Raw genomic sequence first — 21,885 nt, forward strand, 5'->3', positions numbered from 1 at the left:
TGTCACTGTTTCTACAACCTGTCACTCCAAAAATGGAATTTGTCATGTTGAGTCCAAGCAATACAATCTATATGCAACAGGTTTAAATAAATAGTAGGTTTATCTCGTCATTCTACCACGAATGTGGAATTACACGATTCTGATTGGTTGATCAAATCACAATATCTTCCTCAGACTGAAACAACCTATTTGACGACCGAATCACCGCCGAAGAACAAGCTAATTATAATAGATAAGTACTTTTTTCTCGCCATTGTATATGAGTATATGTACAATTATCGGTGCCAAAATGCAGAGTTGCTGTTACTAGATATTCATTATTCAAGTATGTAGACAATTTAGACTGAAAACACTATATATGTAAAGAAATGGAAGAAACTTAGAGATTGTATTTCAAGTTTTAGGACCACAGAGAGCTTGACATTTGGCACTTTTCTTTGTTTTGACTGACGTTTCAATGAGCGGTCTCACCTCATAAAAGCGGCGTTAGGTGAAGATGTACACCATGACAGGCTTACTTAAGTTTCTCAAGAACTTCCGTTTCACGTTGGCTTACGGAATTTAACATATGAAACTTTACGCTGCGTGTCCGGGGTTCGATCCACGGCCGTGTCGTACCAAAAGACGCTAAAAGATGGTACTTGTTGTTACCGTGTCTGGCGCTCGGCATTTAAGCGGCTAAAACAAGGACTGGTCGGCTCGGAATCAGTAAACTGTGTCTGAGTGGGGTATTCATGTTAAACTGCGGCATGGTATCCCAGTGGGCTAGCACTATAAATCGGACTAGTCCGGACTAGTACAAGCAGCTACTCACACTTATACATGCACGTCGCTATATAAGTGCAATAATCTTGGTCGCGACGTTAAGCCAATTCCACCTCACCTCACCTCACCTCACCTCACCTAAATATTATACTTTTAACCACTGTACACAATAGGTTTAACTCCTAAATATTATACGTTTAACAACTGTACACAATAGGTAGATATAGCTTTTAACAACTGTACACATGTACACTATATGTGATCTGGTGTAAGTTTCGTCAAGGACAGTCAAGATTTTACAATGCTACACAGTTATGACTGTTTCAAAGAGACCATACATGAATAATATGTATATCATTGACACTGGTATATCACAAATAAGATATAGCTCTTTGCTAGGTTTTCATTCATTAATACAGTTGAATACACAATGCCATCTAGAAAGTGGTCAAATGTAACAAATGTCATATTTGGAATAACACTTTCTTAGTAAAGTACAGATTCTCGTACTTTTTGGGGGTTGAGTCCCGTCCGGGATTCGAACCCACACTTGCCTGAGTGAGGCACCTATTCGCCAGCACACAAAGTCAGCGATCTAACCCACTCAGCCACCGAGGCTTCCACAAAAATGAAAGTCCGACAACTGGTAGTCTAGATCACGTACTTTGAGTACCCCTCGGTGGCTGAGTGGGATAGATCGCTGACTTTGTGCCCTATTTCATCACCCAGTGACTGAAAATGATAGGATTGAAAGAAACGAAAGTCAATATATATTCTTAAAAACGTTTGGCTTCCAATCCAGCAAAATTCTATGTGATGTTTTTGAACTGACTAAAATATTTGGCGTTTTGAAAATTGCCTAAATGAAAACTCAGTCATTTTACTCATTGACTGTAACATATGTAACTCTGAAGTTGGTCATGCATTGGTCATGCATTTTCCAAGCTAGAGGCATGTGCCTTTCTTTATAAACGTTGTACTAGATGAGACGGCATTCAGATAGATATTGGCGAGGTCAGCTGTCACCTGTTTTGGTGAAGTTATACAGTGATACATGCATATGTTTCTGGTGGTTTGGGGCATTAGGAATAGGTGGGGAGGCTTGTAACGTCATGCATAACCGTTTCTTGTTTTAACCCGTAGGCTGAAAAGCAAAACTTCGATTTTAAGCATAAATCGTTAATTCTAACATTGGTGCCCCCACGCATGCTATTAGCCAATATTTATAATTTAAATCATTAAATTGATTAACGCCGTGCGTCTGTAATTGTTTTATGGTGTGGAAGCAGTGGTGATTGTGGTGTAGGGGTGATTGCATGCTGATTCTACGCATATTTGCTGGACAGTTGCCTGTGAACGATGTATATAGTTATACTTATGTACATTGCCGCCACAACTCCTAAATTAGCATCGGGGTACTCCTCATTCAGCAAGGAGATACCCAACGCATGTCTAAGAGATGCGCTTTTCTGGAAACGACACGTTTCCAATAGGTTCCAGTGTGAAACTTTGTGTCTAATGTTACGTATGTGTCAATCTGTCAACTACAGGACAACCGACCGCATTTGTCACATCAACTTCAAAAAAGCTTATGACGTCCACTCAGTTGTACTTGAAAAGGGAACAACATACATAAGTGATAGAAAGGTAAGTCCAGTGCCTTACCACATGTATCATATGTTTCCTAATTTTACCCGTATCTATTTATCTTCTCCATCGACTTAAACCTCCATGGTTAAAAGTTTAACTGGTGAATATATTTTTCTTCCTACCTATTGATAATTCCTAACTGAGAACATTGAAACTAGTAACCACTAATTGCTACACTGTTGTATCTGACACTCTTTTAGAACAAGACTTCAACTCCATGTAGATGGGGGACATGCAAGGTTAATGAAATATGTGCTGTTGTACAAAGGACAAACAAGATGTGTTTACCGTTTGGTGAGTAGTTACATGGAGAATTTAAGGTTTTTCTTTTCAAATAGTACGCTCACTTTCCCATTCGATTTAGCGCGGTCAAATCTAATACCCCGTTCACGTGCGCCTCTATACGTATGTGTGTATATGTGCATACGTGTGTAGAAATACATACGTGAGTATACTCATGTGTGTATATTTATACCAGGACCAAATTTGCATCATGTCTGGAGCAAGTGCAAATGTTAATGTAAATTTGCACTGTGTGTGTATATGTTTCAATGTGAACGTTTATGTCAACGTAAGAGGATGATCTAATTAATATCTTTTGCCAAAACCAACCAAATTGTCAACAGTTGCCAACTTTTATGCGTATGTACGGTTGAGTTGAGCGGACGGTGTTTTCTTATGGTTTCAAGGAGTCAAAACTTTGTGTACAAATGAAATCAAACACATGTTGCTTCACGCGAACATTTTCGGTGAAGTAACTCTCTTCTCATTCAACTTTGATTGGAAAACAACCTGTTTCGTGTTGAACAGACGAATGTGTGTGCCTCACACAATTTACATACTTTATTTACACACCTAAGATGCTTTTCATGTGAACGCATAGTACATTTACATATACGCACGTATGTATAGTTACACATGTGTAAAATGACTTACGTTAGTAACTGTTGTGCATGTGAACGGGGTATTAGGGACGGATAGTGCCATTCCCAAAGCTTGTCATGTCTGTGTTACTGCAAATAGAAACACTGACATTTATTTCAAGTACCATTTATGATATATTTGCTTTTGTATATCCAACAAGTACGATTAAAAGAGCAAAAGCACGAATATATTCTAAGAAAGACACTCTGGCATTGCAGAAATTCTGTGCAAAGCTCAATCTGCTATTACTCATTCAACTGTGATACTGAGGATTGCTGGTGACAGAAGCTACACATCCAAGGCAGACCACACATGTGACCCCGGCTACATCCTACAGGGTGGCACTGGAGAAGTGGAGTGTCAGAGTGATGGACAGTGGTCACAACCTACAGGACACTGTGAAGGTTAGTATTTATAAGCCGTTGCTCAGGTAAAGGTGGTGTTCTGACATCTTGTTCTGAAGAGCCTCGCTTCAATACAGCAACGTAATTATGATCGAGGCCAGTTACGAAACTATATTAAACAATGGGCAAAAAATCTGAGTTTCTATTTATCAAGCAACAACAAATATAGCCATGAAGTATGTTTCTAATTTTGCTTTCAGCCATAGAGTGCACTGCACCAAAAGCAATTCATTTTGCGAGTGTAGGACTAAGGGTCGCTGGCAACAGAACCTACACAGCCAAAGCAGACCACACATGTGAACCCGGCTACATCCTACAGGGTGGCACTGGAGAAGTGGAGTGTCAGAGTGATGCACAGTGGTCAGAACCTACAGGACACTGTGAAGGTTAGTATTTATAAGCCGTTGCTCAGGTAAAGGTGGTGTTCTGACATCTTGTTCTGAAGAGCCTCGCTTCAATACAGCAACGTAATTATGATCGAGGCCAGTTACGAAACTATATTAAACAATGGGCAAAAAATCTGAGTTTCTATTTATCAAGCAACAACAAATATAGCCATGAAGTATGTTACTAATTTTGCTTTCAGCCATAGAGTGCACTGCACCAAAAGCAATTCATTTTGCGAGTGTAGGACTAAGGGTCGCTGGCAACAGAACCTACACAGCCAAAGCAGACCACACATGTGAACCCGGCTACATCCTACAGGGTGGCACTGGAGAAGTGGAGTGTCAGAGTGATGCACAGTGGTCAGAACCTACAGGACAATGTCAAGGTCAGTTCATATTACGTCATGGCTCATTGACAACTCAAGCGAATTGCCAACATGGTTTGGTGATCCCATCGACTGTATTCAGAAATGTCAAGAGCCATACACAGCAGCCATATTGAAAACGAAATCACTGAAAGTCAGGTGAGCTCGTGTCATGGCCAATCCACTGGACCAAAAAACCTGAAGTTTGTTTCAATAAATGACGAAACCTGAATATCTTCAAGACGTTCGAAATCGAGTTTCAATGCGGTCATCTATCGGCATGTTGTTCAGAATGGTATATGTGTAGTTAATAGTGGCCCTTAATATATATGTTCTATTTTGTGACAATTTAAATTTTGTACGTTCAACCTTGTGGAACATGTCCCTTTGATCATGATTTTCTTAAAATGTATTATTGGCACTATAACATCTTCTCCTTTTTTATATCGTTGGTCTGATGAAACTGTAACTATCATGCATGTTTCTCCATATGGTGGCAGGGTTGGACCCTGGTAGAAAGGGATTGTTCGCCATTCAGGTTATTGATAGCAATAAGCATTGACAGTCTATAAGAATCTGTTACCTTTACAAGCCACACACTTTGCTTTTGTCCGACCGCTGGATTAATTTCACTCTAAGACGGTATGAACATGATGGGCGATTTCAAACATATTGTATTTGCCTGAATTACGCGATTGAATGTTGCATGCGTTTCACAATACGAACATGTTTTAAATTGTTCTTACTCGTTTTACTGATCATATCCGCGATATCCGAAGTTAACCGGAGTATACAAGTCGTGTCTGTTCATGGAAGACAAGAGCGCATTGTACAATTAAGAACAATTTCAGAACAACAAACGTTAAACAAAATACAATCTTATATTTCGATGTTATTCTGTCAGTGGCTTCATTGGGAATATACCAGAGCGTCTGCAACCACCAAAAGTTATACTCACGTGTCATTTTATAAAAATGCAGGCCCCAAAATATATTAAAGCAGAAAACCCCGCTTCATAGTGGTATATTGCTGTTTGTATATTATGATTAAAGATTAAATTGTCGTTAGATGTACACCTTGGCGTGAGCAGATCGCCTTCTTCATCAGATTTGTTTTAATTTGTTGTTCAACTTCGACAATCGTGTCACTGCTTCAGAACAGTTTGTGATTTCAATGTGAAAATGTGATTGCATTTTGTTCCAAAATGTTTCTTTCATAAAATACCCTTACTTGTTTCATGCACCACGTGTGTCACATATCAATTGTACGTGTGGGAGTGATGATATTTTACATGTCAGAAATTGCATGGTAACAATATAAAAATTATTTAAAATCATTTGCTCTCCAGATGTATGAGGAATACTAGTATCTATCCCATTTGATGTCATGAATCATGTCCAGCTCACCGTTAAGGAATATTATGTTGTTTTGTACCAGTTAAATGAGTATTTACTTGTGGGACTAACGGGATCGGATGGTCAGGCTCGCTGACTTGGCTAATGCATGTCATCGTATCCCAATTGCGTGGATTAATACTCATGATGACAAGCCTACTGATGTGTTTTTTTTGTGGTAATTCTAGGCACATGTCCTTCCAATAAAGGATACAAGTTTGACAATGACACTTCCCTGTGTTACAAGATTTTTACATCATCAAACAATCGTACACATGCAACCAAGGACTGTGACAACGATTCTGGGCGCCTTATCATCCTGAACACCTCGGACAAGCACAAGCGTATTGTGCGTGAACTCCTTGAGAACTATGGTAAGAGAAATAGCAACATACGTTGTAGCACCTACTTCTTACTGGAAGTCTTCATGTAATCGTGAGTCAGTATTAATACTACAACTTTGACATCATCATAGACGTTTCTCTTTAGCCTTGGACCAGCCTCCCAAAAAGGAACCAGGATTCTCAAAACTTTAATAATACGTTAGCTTTGGCGCAGAGGTCTAAGACACAGTAATTCATTGTGCAAAGTTGTCTCTCTTGCCTACCCGGGTACACTGATCCCCAGATTGGTCGGCCCAATACCACCAGTGCTGAGGCCTAAACCACACTCACTGACACGTCGTCTGCGCCGTGATGTAACTGAAATAATGTTAAAAGTTGAGTTGACACCAAGTCACTGACGCCATCAGTTAGCCACACACTACATGTTGTTTGATCTTATCTGTAAATAGGTGATTTGAAATTGGATAAATTAGTGCCTCAGCTTGTATAAATTAATGTTTCATCGGAAAGTCAGCTTTCAGACATTGAAATGAAAATGCCAGTAATTCGCCCAAACAAAACATTCTTTGGTTTCAGGCGGACCTAGATACTACTTCCAAGTTGGAGGGAAGAAAGAGGCATCTGGAGATTGGGTGTGGTTAAATGGGAATGTCATAGATTCTACAGGTCCCCACTGGTTTCCTGGGAGCCCTGACGGAGATGGCATCTGCATGGATCTGATGATTAAGAACTCCATTGATGGGTTGAATGATTACAGTTGCCGCAGCCAAATATCCTTCATTTGTGAAATACCAATTTGAATTGTTCACATGGCATCCGGCCACTTTCATCATCATCGATGTTAAATAGTAACAGTATACACAAAACAGTCAATGTTGCATATTTTTATAGCCACGAAATGAATATTTGAAAGGACAATTGGCTGTTGCTTTGGTAAATGGCGACCTCATTGAAATTTCTTCATCTTAGTTGTGTTAAATTCCACAATCTGATGAAACAGTTGCAGAGTAATTTGAGCACTATTTGGAACGCAAAGAAATTGATGTACCCAATTGACTGAAGTTCACATTTCCAAGTATATTAAAGGTCCAAAATGGTGCCCGTTTGTCTATTTCTTCAAGATCAAGAAGCTGCCTTTAACAGGGAACCCACTGGCTAGAGGTGGGACGTGTATGAGTAACGCCACAAAACTGCTTCAACTGAAAAACTAATCGATACGATATGCACGCCTAATCAACGTTTCCTTAATTGTGATACTGAAACGTGTTATGAAGATCCAAAATCATAAAAGGTTATATGGATTGTACAGAAAGTATTTACATTTTCCTATATTTTATTATAGTACTCTCTGTATTACAGCGCATTACTAATTTTGGGAGAATGTCTCTTTCACTAGCACTTGACGGCGAGAAGTGTGAAGTTGGGGGAGGCATGTCGCAGATCGTAGATGTTTTCAAGTTTGATGGAATGCATGGACATAGTGTTCACAAACCGAGAATCATAATCGGTTCGAATCTGTTCTTCGAATCAACAACCAACAAATTTCGGTAGCTGTAAAGAACGAGAATTCTTCAAAATAGTATGTGTTTTGTACACACTCGGGAAGCTCGGGTTCCGTATGGTACATATTACAAATATGAATGGTGACTTGTGACTTGTCAGTGTTTGAGGAATTCACATTTGCACTTAAATTCATGAACACTAACATTCCAACATTCACTCTTCATCGAATATTTAATGTAAAGTATTGAATGTTAGAACTTGAAGATACTTATCCCCTCCCTCCTTTGTACCATACTATAAATGATAAGTTGTTAACTAATCAGATCAAGAACTTTAAATAAACCGGGACTATATCCGTTACTCCAAAACCTTTGTAAACATGTGTCTATATCAGACGTTAACACATATGTTAAATTTCATTTTCTGAACAGATAAAGTGTGTCAGCCCGTGCGAATTCCTGGACAGAAAGGACCTCAAGTATTGAAACTCCTTTCCTGAGAGTTTAACCACTCGACGGTTTTGTAACATAAAACACAGTATGTCCCTATTATATTCTTTTGTGCAGCCAAATGATCATTAACACATTGCACTGACGCTTCTTTAATATCTAATTCAGTATTGAGACATAAGTGTAAACTTCCTTCCCGTAACGCTACAATGTAGTCATTGATATTAACATTATTTGGAACAAAAGAATATCTTAATACTGTCCTGGCCATGAGCTGATCACATGACCGGGGAGATGTGATGACTGATTCGTCTGTACAAGAGTTGCGTTGTTGAATGCTTTGAACAATAACTAGTATTTAGGCCAGAAACCTATGATTGTGGGTTCGAATCCCGGTTCGCCCAGATTATGTTTCTAGGTTTGTCAGCACCATACCCGTGCTCGTTGGTTTCACCGAAGTTGTAAACGTCTGAAACCTGCATCACTTCGGGCTTTCCTCCCACATTAAGCTGACACGCCGCGATATAACTGGAATACTGTTAAAAGCGGCAACTCACACACACACACACACTTAACTGACATAATTATTACATCTACACAGGGGTTTTTTAATATTAAATCAGAATATTGTTAGCTTGTGCAAAAACTATCTGACAAGTCTGTTAATTCAACAACGATTAAATGGATAGAATCCTTTCTTGTAAACATACCACAGTTTGGGACTGTAAATGATATCAAATCATCTGTGACCTCTACGGGTGTCCCTGCAAATAAGAAAACACAAATTCTGCCTATTGTTATTGATAATGAAAATGATCATTTGGTTGAAAAATATGTGTATCTTTGCACCATTATTGATTCGACCCTCTCTTGGACTGCTTACACAAAGCATATTTATGAAAAAGGCCAAAAGCGGTTGTATTAATCTTGATAATACAATAATCTCTCTGATTTATAGAACATTTATTCAAATCATGTTAGATTGTAATGTTAACTGCTGGTACGGGAGTCTTTTCAAAATAAATCTCAACTACATAAAATTTGAAATACAGCAAGCAAAATCTGAGGTACCAAATTTCAACACATCGGCGAAATTTATGAGCAACAAATTGACAAAAAAGGCGCGTAAAGATACTAAATGACAGCAGTCATATGCTTTATTCCGCATATCAGTTGTTACCTTCTGGTTGCCGTCTGCGCATGTCCATGCTGAAAGCAGACTGGACTTAGAAATCATTCATACCAGCCAGTAATCTTTTAAATGATGATCTGTTTAATACGATTATACATATACTTTAAAATACTATTCCTTGCATTGTCGTCACTATGATAGTGTTCAATTCTCCATATGTTTTACCTTTGGTAATATTAGTAAGTGTCTTACTTTCTAATCTTTATATTTTAATACCATATATTTTCTCTTTTTTCATATGTTAGTGCTAATCATCTGTGCAATATGAATTTCCCTTGTGATAATAAAGTCTTATCCTATCTTCTCTTATCTTATTGTGTACCTTTGTTTTGAACACATGTCATTTAAAGTACCTTCAAGTGCCTCATTAGCTTGATCTACAATTTTCTTAAAGATCACATTAAGCATCATCTACATATAAAGAATTGAGTAAGGAGTATGTTTTGCGCAGTATATTTCGGTTACCTTCAGAGTCATAAACGGTATTTCGTGTTAGACAAAGAATACACAATCATGCCGGCAGACGCCCTTAAGTGCATAGTTATGTGTGAGGTGCTCACTTTTGTACATGTTCCAGTCTCCCAAACTTGCAAAGTGAACTAAGTGCGATACCGCGCATGTATGATTAGTACCGAATCACAATCATAATATTGTTTGTCCCAGTAAAACAATAAACTAAGGCTAGTCAAAGATCAAGTGGTTGTTTAAGTCAAAACGTGTACGCATATAACATGAGATACATTGTTTTGTCAGTGATCAATACTCTCAAACAAAGTAGGGATATTCGAAAATAACACGTTTTTACAGAAATACAAAGTGGTATCGACTGAAGGTAATGGATGGATAAGAAAAAGGAAGTACTACGTGTAACGTGAGATGACTTCATCAATAATCGTTCATGCTCCAACGATTGATCAAGCCTTCGTTTATACGGCGTGGCCCTAAGCTATCCCCCAATGACAACTGGGGTAGTCTTGTCAGCTCCTCTTGCAGCGCCTGCTCCAGTTCTGCTGAGGTCGCTGGTGGTCTTTGATGTCGGCGTACTCGTGTGCCGATTATGTCCTAGACTTACTTGATATGGGAACGGTCAGGACTCATGACAGGCCATTGCATTCTGGTGATGTTTTGATGCTGGAGGTAGTCGTGCATGATGAGCACGAGCGTCATCTTCATGAGAGACAAAACGTGGACCAGCATTGAGGGCAAACGGCACAACTATTGGCGCCAGTATGTTGTCTATGTCTTCCTGACCTGTGACACTTCCATGGACACTATGCAGTGACACGTCGCATGACGTTCGTTAAGACGCCTCCAGACACGTCTACGTCTATCCAGAAAGTCCAGCGTGAATCTGGACTCGTCTGAAAACATTACGCGAGACGATTGGCGATTCCAACAGTTCCTACGCTCTTGACACCATTGGCGTCTGGCTAGAATGTGTCGATGCGTTAAGGGTGGTACAATACGTGATCGTTGAACATGCAGCCGAATTCAAATCGTCCGCCGAACATGCAGACGAATTCTAATCGTCTGGTCAGTGTCTAGAACCGTGGTGGCCTGACGCAAGTAAACGGCGATTTCTTAAACCCTGCAGGTTTCTGATTAATCGATACTGGACATGTTGTGTCTGGTGAAATCTGTTCCAAAGTCTACAAATCAAAGATTGAGACAGACTCGCTAAATTCTACCAGTTTGTATCATGCCAATAGCCCTAAGGGGTCCATCGCATTCCCAATCGGACCACAAATACTGATTTAAAGCTTACATGTTTCTGTGAATAATGAAAATCAACACTTCTAATGGCTCAGACCTATTTGAAGACTTTTAACTGATGTGTCAAAATCAAGAATGCCCTACCTACATGTACGTGCCCGGAGGAATTGCATAGTCCCCGCGTAATGTTTCGGGGGTGATGGAACATTAGCTCTGGGTCCTTTTCTATCTCTGGCAGTTATTTTTCAAAACTGATTTTGATGACCGATCGTAACATTTATATTTCATGATCACTTACGTTGTTTGGATATTGTATGAAGATGTGTTCACCATGGTGCAGAATATAGACGTAATATAGATACCTTCAACCACAACCACTGGCATCTGCTTGTCAACTATATGCAACAAACATTAGAGGGTTTTTAATATGATTTTGAAGCTGTGTGGTATGGGTAGATCACACACTGTATTGGTATCCATATTCCTTCTAGTATTTTGTTCCTTGAGTTTCTGAAGCATATAAAAGAATTATCTGCTTATTTTAAAAGTAGCGTGACCATTCGTTTATTTCACTGGATTTTCAACTGTAATTACTACCAACAAATATGTATAAAAAACTGAAATCAGGAGTAAAATCGGTTTCCAGTGTATATGATTATATTTTACTTAAAACCCTGCTGTATCTTTATGCCATTGTTCTCTGACCAGGTTATAGCTCTTCCTGACATAAAATCCCCATGACGTTATGTCAAATCCTAGGAATTATATATCCGAAGGTAGTATCTTCTCATTAATTGTTCCTGAAACAGGTCCCGCTGCTCTGATTCAAACCATTACACATGGCACTCTCTTTTTCTCGGATCCAAGAGTTGATGTTGGTATGTCTTGAAATACAATCATCGCATCAAATTCTAAACATAATCTTCAAATATATGTGTTCTTGCACCCATTCATTTATGTCACGGGATGAATTATTTGTCCTTGAGCAAACTAGATAACACGGCGACCTGTCCTACTGGCCCAGTCATCTACCCTGTGAGTTAAATACGTCTCGTTGTGCTCACCTGATGTCGCAAGGTTTATCGTAATTCGTACTTGACCGTGTTATCACCTGTCTGGCCAATACGCAGGTCAAAACTGTCTGTGGATACGTATAACATTTGATTGTCATTATCATACTCTTGTGAATTGATGACATTCGATCAGATATTTGACCTTGATCTAATTAGATACAATAACATGTCATCCCGTTGTATGTGAACTCCTCACGTAGGTGCTCATTCACATATAAACAACACCAAGGTTGAGTTTATTAAGTGGTTCCAAGAGCTCCACATAACGTTGTTCATTTGGCGGAAATATGAACGTCGCCGCAAAGATTGTACTACTGTATTTTGGAGTGCAGGGTTATTTGTGCTCGGAAAGACAGACCTACGTGTTCGATGACACCGATGGTTTGGGAAGACGGTTTGACGGGATCGGAGCAATTAGTGGTGGAGGGGTAAGTTGGTTTAGTCTTTATCTCACTCACTCACTCACTCACTCACTTGTGATGTTCTTGTAATGTTATGTAAAATGGTAGTTGTTTGAATGTGTAACTATTTATGTGCAATAAACTTGAACACGACGCTAAACCAAGTTTCACCCCACTTTTAGACATTGGTACGTCGCTATGTAAGTGCAATAATCTTAAACCCAACATTACACCCATTTAGATATTGGTTGACAATCGTATTCATTTCATAGTTCTGTAAACATAGTAATACATTCAGTGAGGAATAGAATATATACTGAGCATGTACAATGTATAATACATTTAGGATTTCTGCATGCATCTGTCAATATTATCGATCTTATCTGTCTTGATCTGGTGAACTAGTTTAACATCCCAGACTTACCGGATGAATGCTGACATTTGTATTTGCTTTGAAGTGAGCTACCTGTATGTTGTTGATGATCGTTTGAGTATCGTGAGTGGGAAATCAACACTTTCAATTCCAGGCAACATCAAAACTGTTGGTCAATTACCCCCCAAAACAACGAGATGAAATACTGGACTATATGTTTAAGGTAACACAGGCGAATTATTCATGACAATCTTCGGTATTGCACAGGCTCTATTAATCAAGCCGATCAGATGAGAGAACTAAATAAACAATATCCTTTGGTTCCAATGGGATGTAGATTCTTTTCATCCGATGTTTGGCTACCCCAAATGATCACAAGTGTGTGAAGGCTCTATAGTGTATTCATGTAACTACAACTATATATCCTTTTAATATATATCATTAATCTTCTTCACATCTTCTGTTCCAGCCTGACTTTGGTGCTGCTCTCCAGCTCCTTAAAGTCGAGATCGGAGGAGACATGCAGAGTACAGGTTGAAAAACATGAACACATTAACATCACTAGTACAAGGCAGAGAGCACTGTGTATATGGGGTTGTCCTTTAGCACATACGGTGATTGGAGCAAGTGAAAACTAAACATAGAAAATAAAGAATCATATCTATAGTTATTGTACTAAAATATAATTCATATAATAGAAAACAAAGCTTAGGGTCTTCGTCAGCAAACATTGCTTAAATTAATCATATATGACATAACGTGTTATGGCACTAAAACATAATACTTATAACGGAAAAACATAAACATCCCAGTGGATTCTATTTGCATAGACGGATCGGAAGCTTCTCATATGCGCAGCCCTGACGAAGAAAACTATGAACGAGGCTATGAATGGTGGGTTATGCTGGAAGCCAAAAAGGTAATGTTGTACAAGTATATCCTAAAATTTGTAAAGTATAATCTAATTATGTATATATACAAATCGAAAATTATTTTTCTTTCTTTAAAAAAAAGAAGTTTTTCGTCCGTTTTCCATTTTCACGTCAGCACAACTTCTTGCCCAGCGTAACCCTGACCTACAACTGATCGGTCTGCCCTGGGGGTGGCCTGGTTGGCTGGGAGGGGACACGGGGGACGTGTACGCCAACCCTGAACAGACAGCCATGTACATTGTCAAGTGGATTCTGGGTGCAAAGTCGAAATACGGACTTCACATAGACTACATCGGTGTACGTAGATACTCTGTTGAATAAACATACCTTCATATACATAAACAAGGGATTATCGTTATGTTTTAGAGATAACTTTGAGTTGTACATATAACAGTAATACCAATTAATAACAATTTTTCAAGCCAATGGTAAGCTGTTACTCTTCACTGATAAAAGTACATGTACATTCAATAGATACCTTTTATGTGTAGTAATAATTTAATAATGTTAGATTTCATGTGGTCGAACTTTCTTGTTTTACAGATATGGAATGAGAGCCGGTACACGACCACCTACATAAAGGTATGAGAATTTATTTGGAATAGGAAGAAGCATCTCATTTTCACGCCAGTATTCAACATTGTGACTGACAGAAATGTCACCTGTTTTATCCAACAACAGGTCCTCTGGAAGATGTTGCACCAACATGCTCTTCAGAACACCCTGATTGTTGCTGCTGATGATATCAGAGACTGGGACCAGATATCATCACAGGTTCTAACTGATCCAGATTTAGCTAACGCTATATATGCCATTGGGTGAGTTGTGGAGGATAGTACTTATGAACTAACTATTCAATACTGGAATATTGAGATATCAACACTAATGCATGGTGTTCATTTTATGGGCCTAAAACACAATTGGCATCAATTGATTTGTAGCTTACTATTAGTATTAATATATAATACATTTATTTACCGCACTTATCCTGCTTAAATGCAGTTTTATTTGTTCCCCGACCAGTGGATTTGTTTGCGTCCCAATTGTCATTCTCCACATGGAACCAAAGCTGCCTTCCGGATGTAGCATCGGATGAGTGGGTTAGTTTGAGCGCACAGGGTGAATGTACTGTAGAGGGGTAGTGACAACAATGTAAAGACCTGTAAACGTGTTTGGTCCAAAGGCTGAATAACAACCCAGTCACTAGCCGGATACGATCTTTGCACCTGGTGCCTTTGACCGCTTGACCCCCCACCCCCACCCCCACCCCCCTATCCCCATGATTAGTTAATTACACTGGGTTATTTGCACTAAGTTTAAGTTGCTTACCATTTCAGAGTGCATTATCCTGAGACCAACAGCTCGCTGCTTGCTTTGGACACTGGAAAACAGCTGTGGGCTTCAGAGGATTCTTCTCGCACCCTGTACTTGGTAGGTACATGTTACCTCGTTAGGCTTAGGGTGTTGGTTATACAATAGTAACAGCAGTGGCACCCTCTAGGCTTTAATCTTTTAGAAACGTTCACCGTAATATTGTAAACAGGTCGTTTAACAAAGGGAAGAAATAATGGAATTCCTATGCAACCCAGTAGTAACAATACTATGACATTTCATTCAGGGCAACAGCCAATGCCTTTAGAAATATCACCATGACCAATATGATGAGACATAGTGATATGTATTGTACATATTGAGGGCACTTAACGATAATGCTCACACTTCATCCGTAACCCGGTAGCTGCACACTGGGATGGCGAAGCTAAACGTTCTGAAAGTCACAGGAAGCACATATGATTATGGCTTTGCTCTTTCATAAATGTGACATAACAAATACACTTTGTGTTGTAGCGCTGGAATTTAAACTATGTCAACGGATTCATGACAGGGTGAGTACCTTTTTATACATATAATATAACTTACTAAACTTTATATTTGTCGAATAATTTTCACAATTTTATTAAAATGAACAACTGATTATTAAGGAGTTGATGTCAAGTCACGCATCACGCATCCCAGGTATTTATTTGCTTTCATTGGTCAACTTTCATTCGTGATCATACATAAAAAACACGAATTTGCAAACGACAAAAAAGTTGTTGCTAACTGTTTTCAACCAAAGCAAAGTTTTGGAGATATATTTCTTTGCAAACGCTAGTTGTCGTTGCGAAATCAACTATTTTTACTCCCAAATCTTTTCATGTCTACTTTCACTTACTTCTTTAAAAATATCTACACAGAACAGTCATGTGGCCAGTGCTGTCGGCATTCTATATGGGTCTGCCTCATCAAGGGACTGGCCTCATGAACGCCTCAGAACCATGGAGTGGCTTCTACACTGTGCCAGTTGGTGTGTACCTGGCAGGTATGGAGTAATAATGAATACATCCATAGGCTAACATATCCTCATATAACACCATATGTTGACACCAACCATGTCACCATTCTGATGTGTGTAACTGTACCATAATAATCATGCACAGATGTTCTCGGTACTAATATGGAGTGTACCTTCTACATACTCGAGAATATACTGTACATGGAATCCATCCTCTATATCCTCATTTCATCAAACCAGATTTGGACTTTCCTTCTTTCTGGTTCTATCTGAAGCATAATTATAAATGCGATCCTAAGTTTATTCATGTTTTCTCACCTCAACCGTATTGTTCATTATTTCCAATCAATCTATTATACTTATAAAAGCTCACAGTACCCAGTTCACAAGACCTGGTTGGACTTACTTGAAACACGGATCCGGAGTTGGTAGATTCGGTAATGGCGGCATATACGTGTCTTTGGTCAGCCCGGACCAGAAGGACTTTACCATTGTAATTGAGACAGTCGTAAGTTGTTGATACTTTAATCAAAGACTGCAGATAAACGTTTTCAGTAACTGCTTTTTTTAACAGCCCGATCGTTTTTTAGATCGGATTGTTGACATGCTTCTATTTTTATTATATGGGGTGACACACAAAAGCCACATTTTGTATTCAAATTGGATCAATGTGTTAAAAATAGCACCAAGAGTTTATGTTATTTCTTCACCTTATATCCCAATACAATCCTTAATATAATATTGAATATATGTGTAGTTTGGTGGTTAACATCCTCATTTATTGACAGTCATATTTTACAGAATGACCACAAAACCGGTATTCCAGTTGCATCAGAGAATGTCACCTTACAACTTCAAGGCAGCTTAGTGAGTGGTTTGATACTAGATGTACTTGAAAGAATACACAGGGGGCACGGGTGGCCCAGTCGTCTAAGGCGCCTCGATTCGCTGTGCAGAGTTGGGCACGCCAGAAACCAATGATAGTGGGTTCGAATCCCGGTTCACCCCGATTATGTTTCGAGGTTTATCAGCACCATACCCGTGCTCGTGGGTTTCACCGAAGTGGTAAACGTCTGAGACCTGCATCACTTCGGGCTTTCCTCCCACATTAAGCTGACACGCCGTGATATAACTGGATTACTGTTAAAAGCGGCGTTAAACACAACTCACTCACTCACTCACTGAAAGAATACACGCACAAGGACAATACCACTCTACCATGTGTGTAATAGTACCTTATCACAAATTAAATAATACTTCTAGAGAGAGAATTAGTATCCCCTCATTTGGGACCTATTCTTCACCGGATCCCAGCAGTAATTAAGTACAGAGGACGCTGCCTATTGACATAATATGTGTACATGTTATTGCTGTGTGTATTAAACCAAAGCCGTTGTTTGTTCCAGGCTACCATTAGAACGGTGAATGTCTGGTTCACTCAGCTGAATCTGGATAATCTGACAGACTCTCACGTTTTTGAGAAACAACCACCTATGCAGGTATGTATTGTGCAGATTACTGAACAGACCTTCTTGCTAAAGACCAGTAAGACCCCTAAAATGCTCTTTCTTCTTGATTACGGGCTCATCATTTTAACTTATTCCCCTTTGAATCCCTTCCGTAAATCTTTTGCAGGTCATAGATGGAAAGATAAACTTGAGTCTCGGCGTAAACCAGGTGTACACACTGACAACTCTGACAACAGGAGGCAAGGGGTCCTACCCTCCTTCTCCCCCGTCGAAACCATTCCCTTTGCCTTATATGGATGATTTCAATGGTCAGTACACGCTCAGTTCATGTTCTAATACACAACTTAATGCTCCCAGTCAAAAGGAATTTACAGTCTAATTGAAGAGCCGACCAGTAAGACAAATGAAAGATTCGATACTTTTCGCTCAGTATCATTTATTATTATATGATTAGTATAATTATGCATTCCAATTATCCATTGTGCCAGATTATAGAGAGTATGAAGAACCTTATATGATATCTCCTCAAACTGGAGCATATGAAGCAACACAAGTGGGAGGTGATCACGGGAAGGTAATGAGGCAGGTCACGACACGCAGGCCGGTGTCCTGGTCAACATGGTGTCCAATAGAAGAGGCTGGGGTATCGCTGGCGGTGGTAGGGGAGTATTACTGGTAAGTGGTCAAACCACCTGTAATGACTAGTTCGTGTGGAGGCATACATTTTGTTCAGTGGCCAATTTCAGGTCCATCTCGTGTGTGGAGACCTACTTTCCATAGGTGACAGAAGTATTGCTTCGTCTGTGTCTTCCAGACTTACCCTTAATAACTTGGTCCTGTCTAAGGTAGACTTAGTAAATTGTCCCACTGGCTTGGGAAAACACAATTCGAAAAACAAAGTTTAAAAGTACCATTTTAATTACGTGTTAGCAAACAACAGCATACCTCTGCATACTGACACATATTGCCACACGCTGCCACATACTGCCACACTGCGATTTCCTTCAGGTCTGAGATATTCATTGAGTGTCAGGTGTCAATCAACCTAACGTCACCTGACAGAGCTGAGGGTGTGTTCCTGGCCGCCAGGGTGGATCATGGAGGGTGTCATGCAGATAACAACACAGGGGTTTTCTTTTACTTCTATCCCGAGAACAAGACGTATTTGGTCAGCTCTGATCTTGGTGAGAATCGTCACTAGTATATCATATCACTAATGATATGCAGGATCAAAGATTAGACTTTACATCCATCGATATCTAGCATTTCAAATATATATTACAGTAAATTAAGAGAGATAACATATTGTATATATTAGTTACCGACCCAATCAGTGGTACTGTGGGTTTCAACGAGTGCAAACACAAGCGCATTGCGGCCACAGGAAGATACCTAGCAAGATATCGAAATGAGCGAGAGTGCAAACACAAGTGCATGTCGGCCACAGGAAGATACCTAGCAAGATATCGAAATGAGCGAGAGATAATCTCCACATACATACTTTGCTTCCATAATTATCATGTTTAAAATAACCAAAAAGCTATAACCTTTGTTTGTTACAGAGAGGAAACACGTCCTTACCAAAGGAAACATCGATTCTGTTTACATATCCGACTGGAATGTGATAGGCCTGTTTGTTCAGGTATATATAGAATATACTGTTGATGTTTTATGCAGATCTTATACATTTTCACTAATATATGTTGTTATTTTATTCGCCGCTGTCGTCTCATTTATTTCAATACTATGTTTCGTGTACACCGACCGCCCCAACGACTTGCAAATCAAGCAATTTCTATGACTTATTTAACTAGTTGTACAAAATTAAAACATTATGTTTAATATTTTGTAAACATGCTAAACAATTGGTCCTACCTGTCAACTAATAAGGGCGCCTGAAACACACATTTATTTCATATATACCTTGACTTGTCTGATGTTGTCCGATTGTTTTGACAGTTTTGTGCTTTATTAATACGGGGGCTATTTCATTCAAATCAATTCCCTGTTGGAAGAAGTGCATGGGAAACTGTCTGGCTGAGATACCCACCTTGGCCATGACGAAACCTGTCAATGTATAGATGTAGATCCTATGTTGTTTTCCCTGGTTTTATGAGAAGATACCCTGTCATACCTGTTTTCTTGTCACAGGGGACGACTGCGGCTGCATTCGTCAATGGTCAAAGTCTCTTTCATGAAACGTCAGTTCCTTCAACAGTCAAGTCTGGATTTGCAGGTCTCGGGACGGGCAGTTTCGGAGTAGCTGACTTTGATAACATTATGATTTCTGATCCAAAAGAAGGGCTTAGAAGAATGAAAGCGTCATACAAGAAACAAAACACATGAAAAGAAAATGTGATACTTAAACCAGACTCTAACAGTGTTTGTTAATTTTCTTCAGTTTCTGTCCCTATTCGTTACCAGGTATATACGTGACAGGTGATAGTTCAAACTTCACTTGTGTGAATTCAATAAAACATGAGATATGTACTAACCTCATTATCTTGTTGTAACTCAGTCAGGGTAAGAGGTACAGATGTGTACCCTACCATAATATACTCATGAAAAACGCAAAAGTGATACAATTGGTATTTAAAGTCAAAAGTGTCGACTTAGTGGTACAACATTTGTAAAACTAATAAGACCCAGCATATTCCCATCGTTACAGTCACAAAACGCAGTCACCGAATTCATTCAAAATGAAACATGAACACCACCAGTATGATAGTGCATGAGTTCCATTGCCTGACACCTGTATTTCGCCGACTGTAGGCCGGCAACACATGCCACTACTCAGAGAAACGCAAAAGGAGCAAAGTCCTTGGCCGCTTGGAAGCGAAGGAATCCAGGTCGTTGCCAGGGCGTTTAATGTGTCCCTAAGCACCATCACTAGACTATGGGACCGATATCAACATGTGTTAACACGTGACCGACCCAGATCCGGTCGACTCCGTGCGACACCCCCCGCCCAGAACCATTACACACGTTGCTCCCGTTATGACAAACGCCAGTGTCGTACACCAGCACAACGCTGGGCCTACCACAGCACGACTAGCGACTGCCTACCCACAGAAATACAACATTGATGGCCGACATGTATCTTAGCCCTCCCGATCACCGGGTTTGAACTCAATTGAACATTTATAGGACTAGGTGGACAGACACCTGCGACAACCACAACCACAGACTCTCCCATAACTGGTTCTAGCAGTGCAGAATAAGTGAGCCACTATTCCCAAGGGTGTGATCCCAGCTCCGATTGGCAGTTCTCAGCTCACAGGGTGGAAGCACACGCTATTGACTGGTGATGGCCTTGACCTTGGACCTGTCATTTCAACAACATTGACCGGAGTCAACTGTGGACTGTTATGCAAAATGTTGACCTTAGCGTACGCACCAATCAATGATAAAGTCATCTTCTAAATTTAATCAAAATGTGGTTTTGCGGGGTATTTTTATGAGGATACATTATAAATAATCCTATTATTTATTAAGACTTTTTTTTCATTGTGGATATATACATCCGACGTCCTATCAATATCTCACACACAAAACTAAAAGTGACTTAAAGCTTGATCACGGTCCATATCATTGCGCACCATGACAAGTCAGGTCACCGAGCATTGTTACCCGTTCAGTTTACGACATGCATGAGGTACTGGGGGAATCATTTCTTCCCCTGAATTCCTCCGTCCATACAACCTGTAGTAGCCGTCCTTACTCCTATTTGTATCAATCCTTAGTCCAGTAGTATTCGTCCTTACTCCTCTCTGTCCTCTTCCGCACTCCTTGTTGTATCCACCCTTACTCTTTGAACTTCCCGTCCTTACTGCCCGTGGTTTCCGTCCTTACTCAGTCGTGTCTACCCTTACGCTCTGTAGTGTCCGCCTTTCCCCTCTATAATATCCGTAATCACTTCCTGTAATATCTGTATCAGCTTCTTATATAAGAAAGAGGGGTTGTGTCGCAACTCAATTAACAATGTCAATAAAAATATCTGTTACAACACGTGCAGAGTGTTGTGTTACCCTGCTGCAACGGGCCGTAACGTCCCTGCATTTGCGCAAAGGGTAGAACTTGATCTCGAACAATGTCGCCCCGGTTTCTTAACATTTTATTGGCTAACCAAGAAAAACACTTTTATGTTTCCATAATCCGAAACAAAACATAGGCCACGCCCACTTGCGGACTTCTGTTTTCTGATTAGCTGATA

General features: G+C 39.7%; 2 protein-coding genes across 3 annotated transcripts; both read left to right on the forward strand.

The window, feature by feature from the left end:
- Positions 1–1,528: 1,528 nt before the first annotated feature.
- On the forward strand, positions 1,529–8,637 carry LOC124116665 (sushi, von Willebrand factor type A, EGF and pentraxin domain-containing protein 1-like). The gene is made up of 7 exons (XM_048393502.1): positions 1,529–2,412; positions 2,616–2,709; positions 3,558–3,743; positions 3,944–4,129; positions 4,330–4,515; positions 6,077–6,262; positions 6,809–8,637. The coding sequence occupies exons 1-7, from the start codon at positions 2,125–2,127 to the stop codon at positions 7,030–7,032; spliced, it is 1,350 nt and encodes a 449-aa protein (XP_048249459.1). The 5' UTR covers positions 1,529–2,124; the 3' UTR covers positions 7,033–8,637.
- Positions 8,638–12,205: 3,568 nt separating this feature from the next.
- On the forward strand, positions 12,206–20,166 carry LOC124118021 (galactocerebrosidase-like). 2 transcript variants are annotated; one of them, XM_046480064.2, is made up of 18 exons: positions 12,212–12,590; positions 13,091–13,159; positions 13,406–13,469; positions 13,767–13,855; positions 14,001–14,165; positions 14,412–14,450; positions 14,550–14,686; positions 15,206–15,299; positions 15,717–15,754; positions 16,106–16,230; positions 16,572–16,711; positions 17,005–17,070; positions 17,610–17,702; positions 17,839–17,980; positions 18,161–18,347; positions 18,681–18,856; positions 19,235–19,314; positions 19,824–20,166. In XM_046480064.2, the coding sequence occupies exons 1-18, from the start codon at positions 12,450–12,452 to the stop codon at positions 20,016–20,018; spliced, it is 2,040 nt and encodes a 679-aa protein (XP_046336020.2). In that variant the 5' UTR covers positions 12,212–12,449; the 3' UTR covers positions 20,019–20,166. The 2 variants fall into 2 exon arrangements, 1 of the variants encoding a protein (XP_046336020.2); XR_006858424.2 differs by lacking the exon at positions 18,681–18,856 and having other exon boundaries at positions 12,206–12,590; positions 19,824–19,882.
- Positions 20,167–21,885: the final 1,719 nt, after the last annotated feature.

This window comes from Haliotis rufescens, unplaced genomic scaffold, assembly GCF_023055435.1.
Source record: "Haliotis rufescens isolate VD_foot unplaced genomic scaffold, xgHalRufe1.0.p SCAF_12, whole genome shotgun sequence".
In the NCBI taxonomy this organism is placed as follows: Eukaryota; Metazoa; Mollusca; class Gastropoda; order Lepetellida; family Haliotidae; genus Haliotis; species Haliotis rufescens.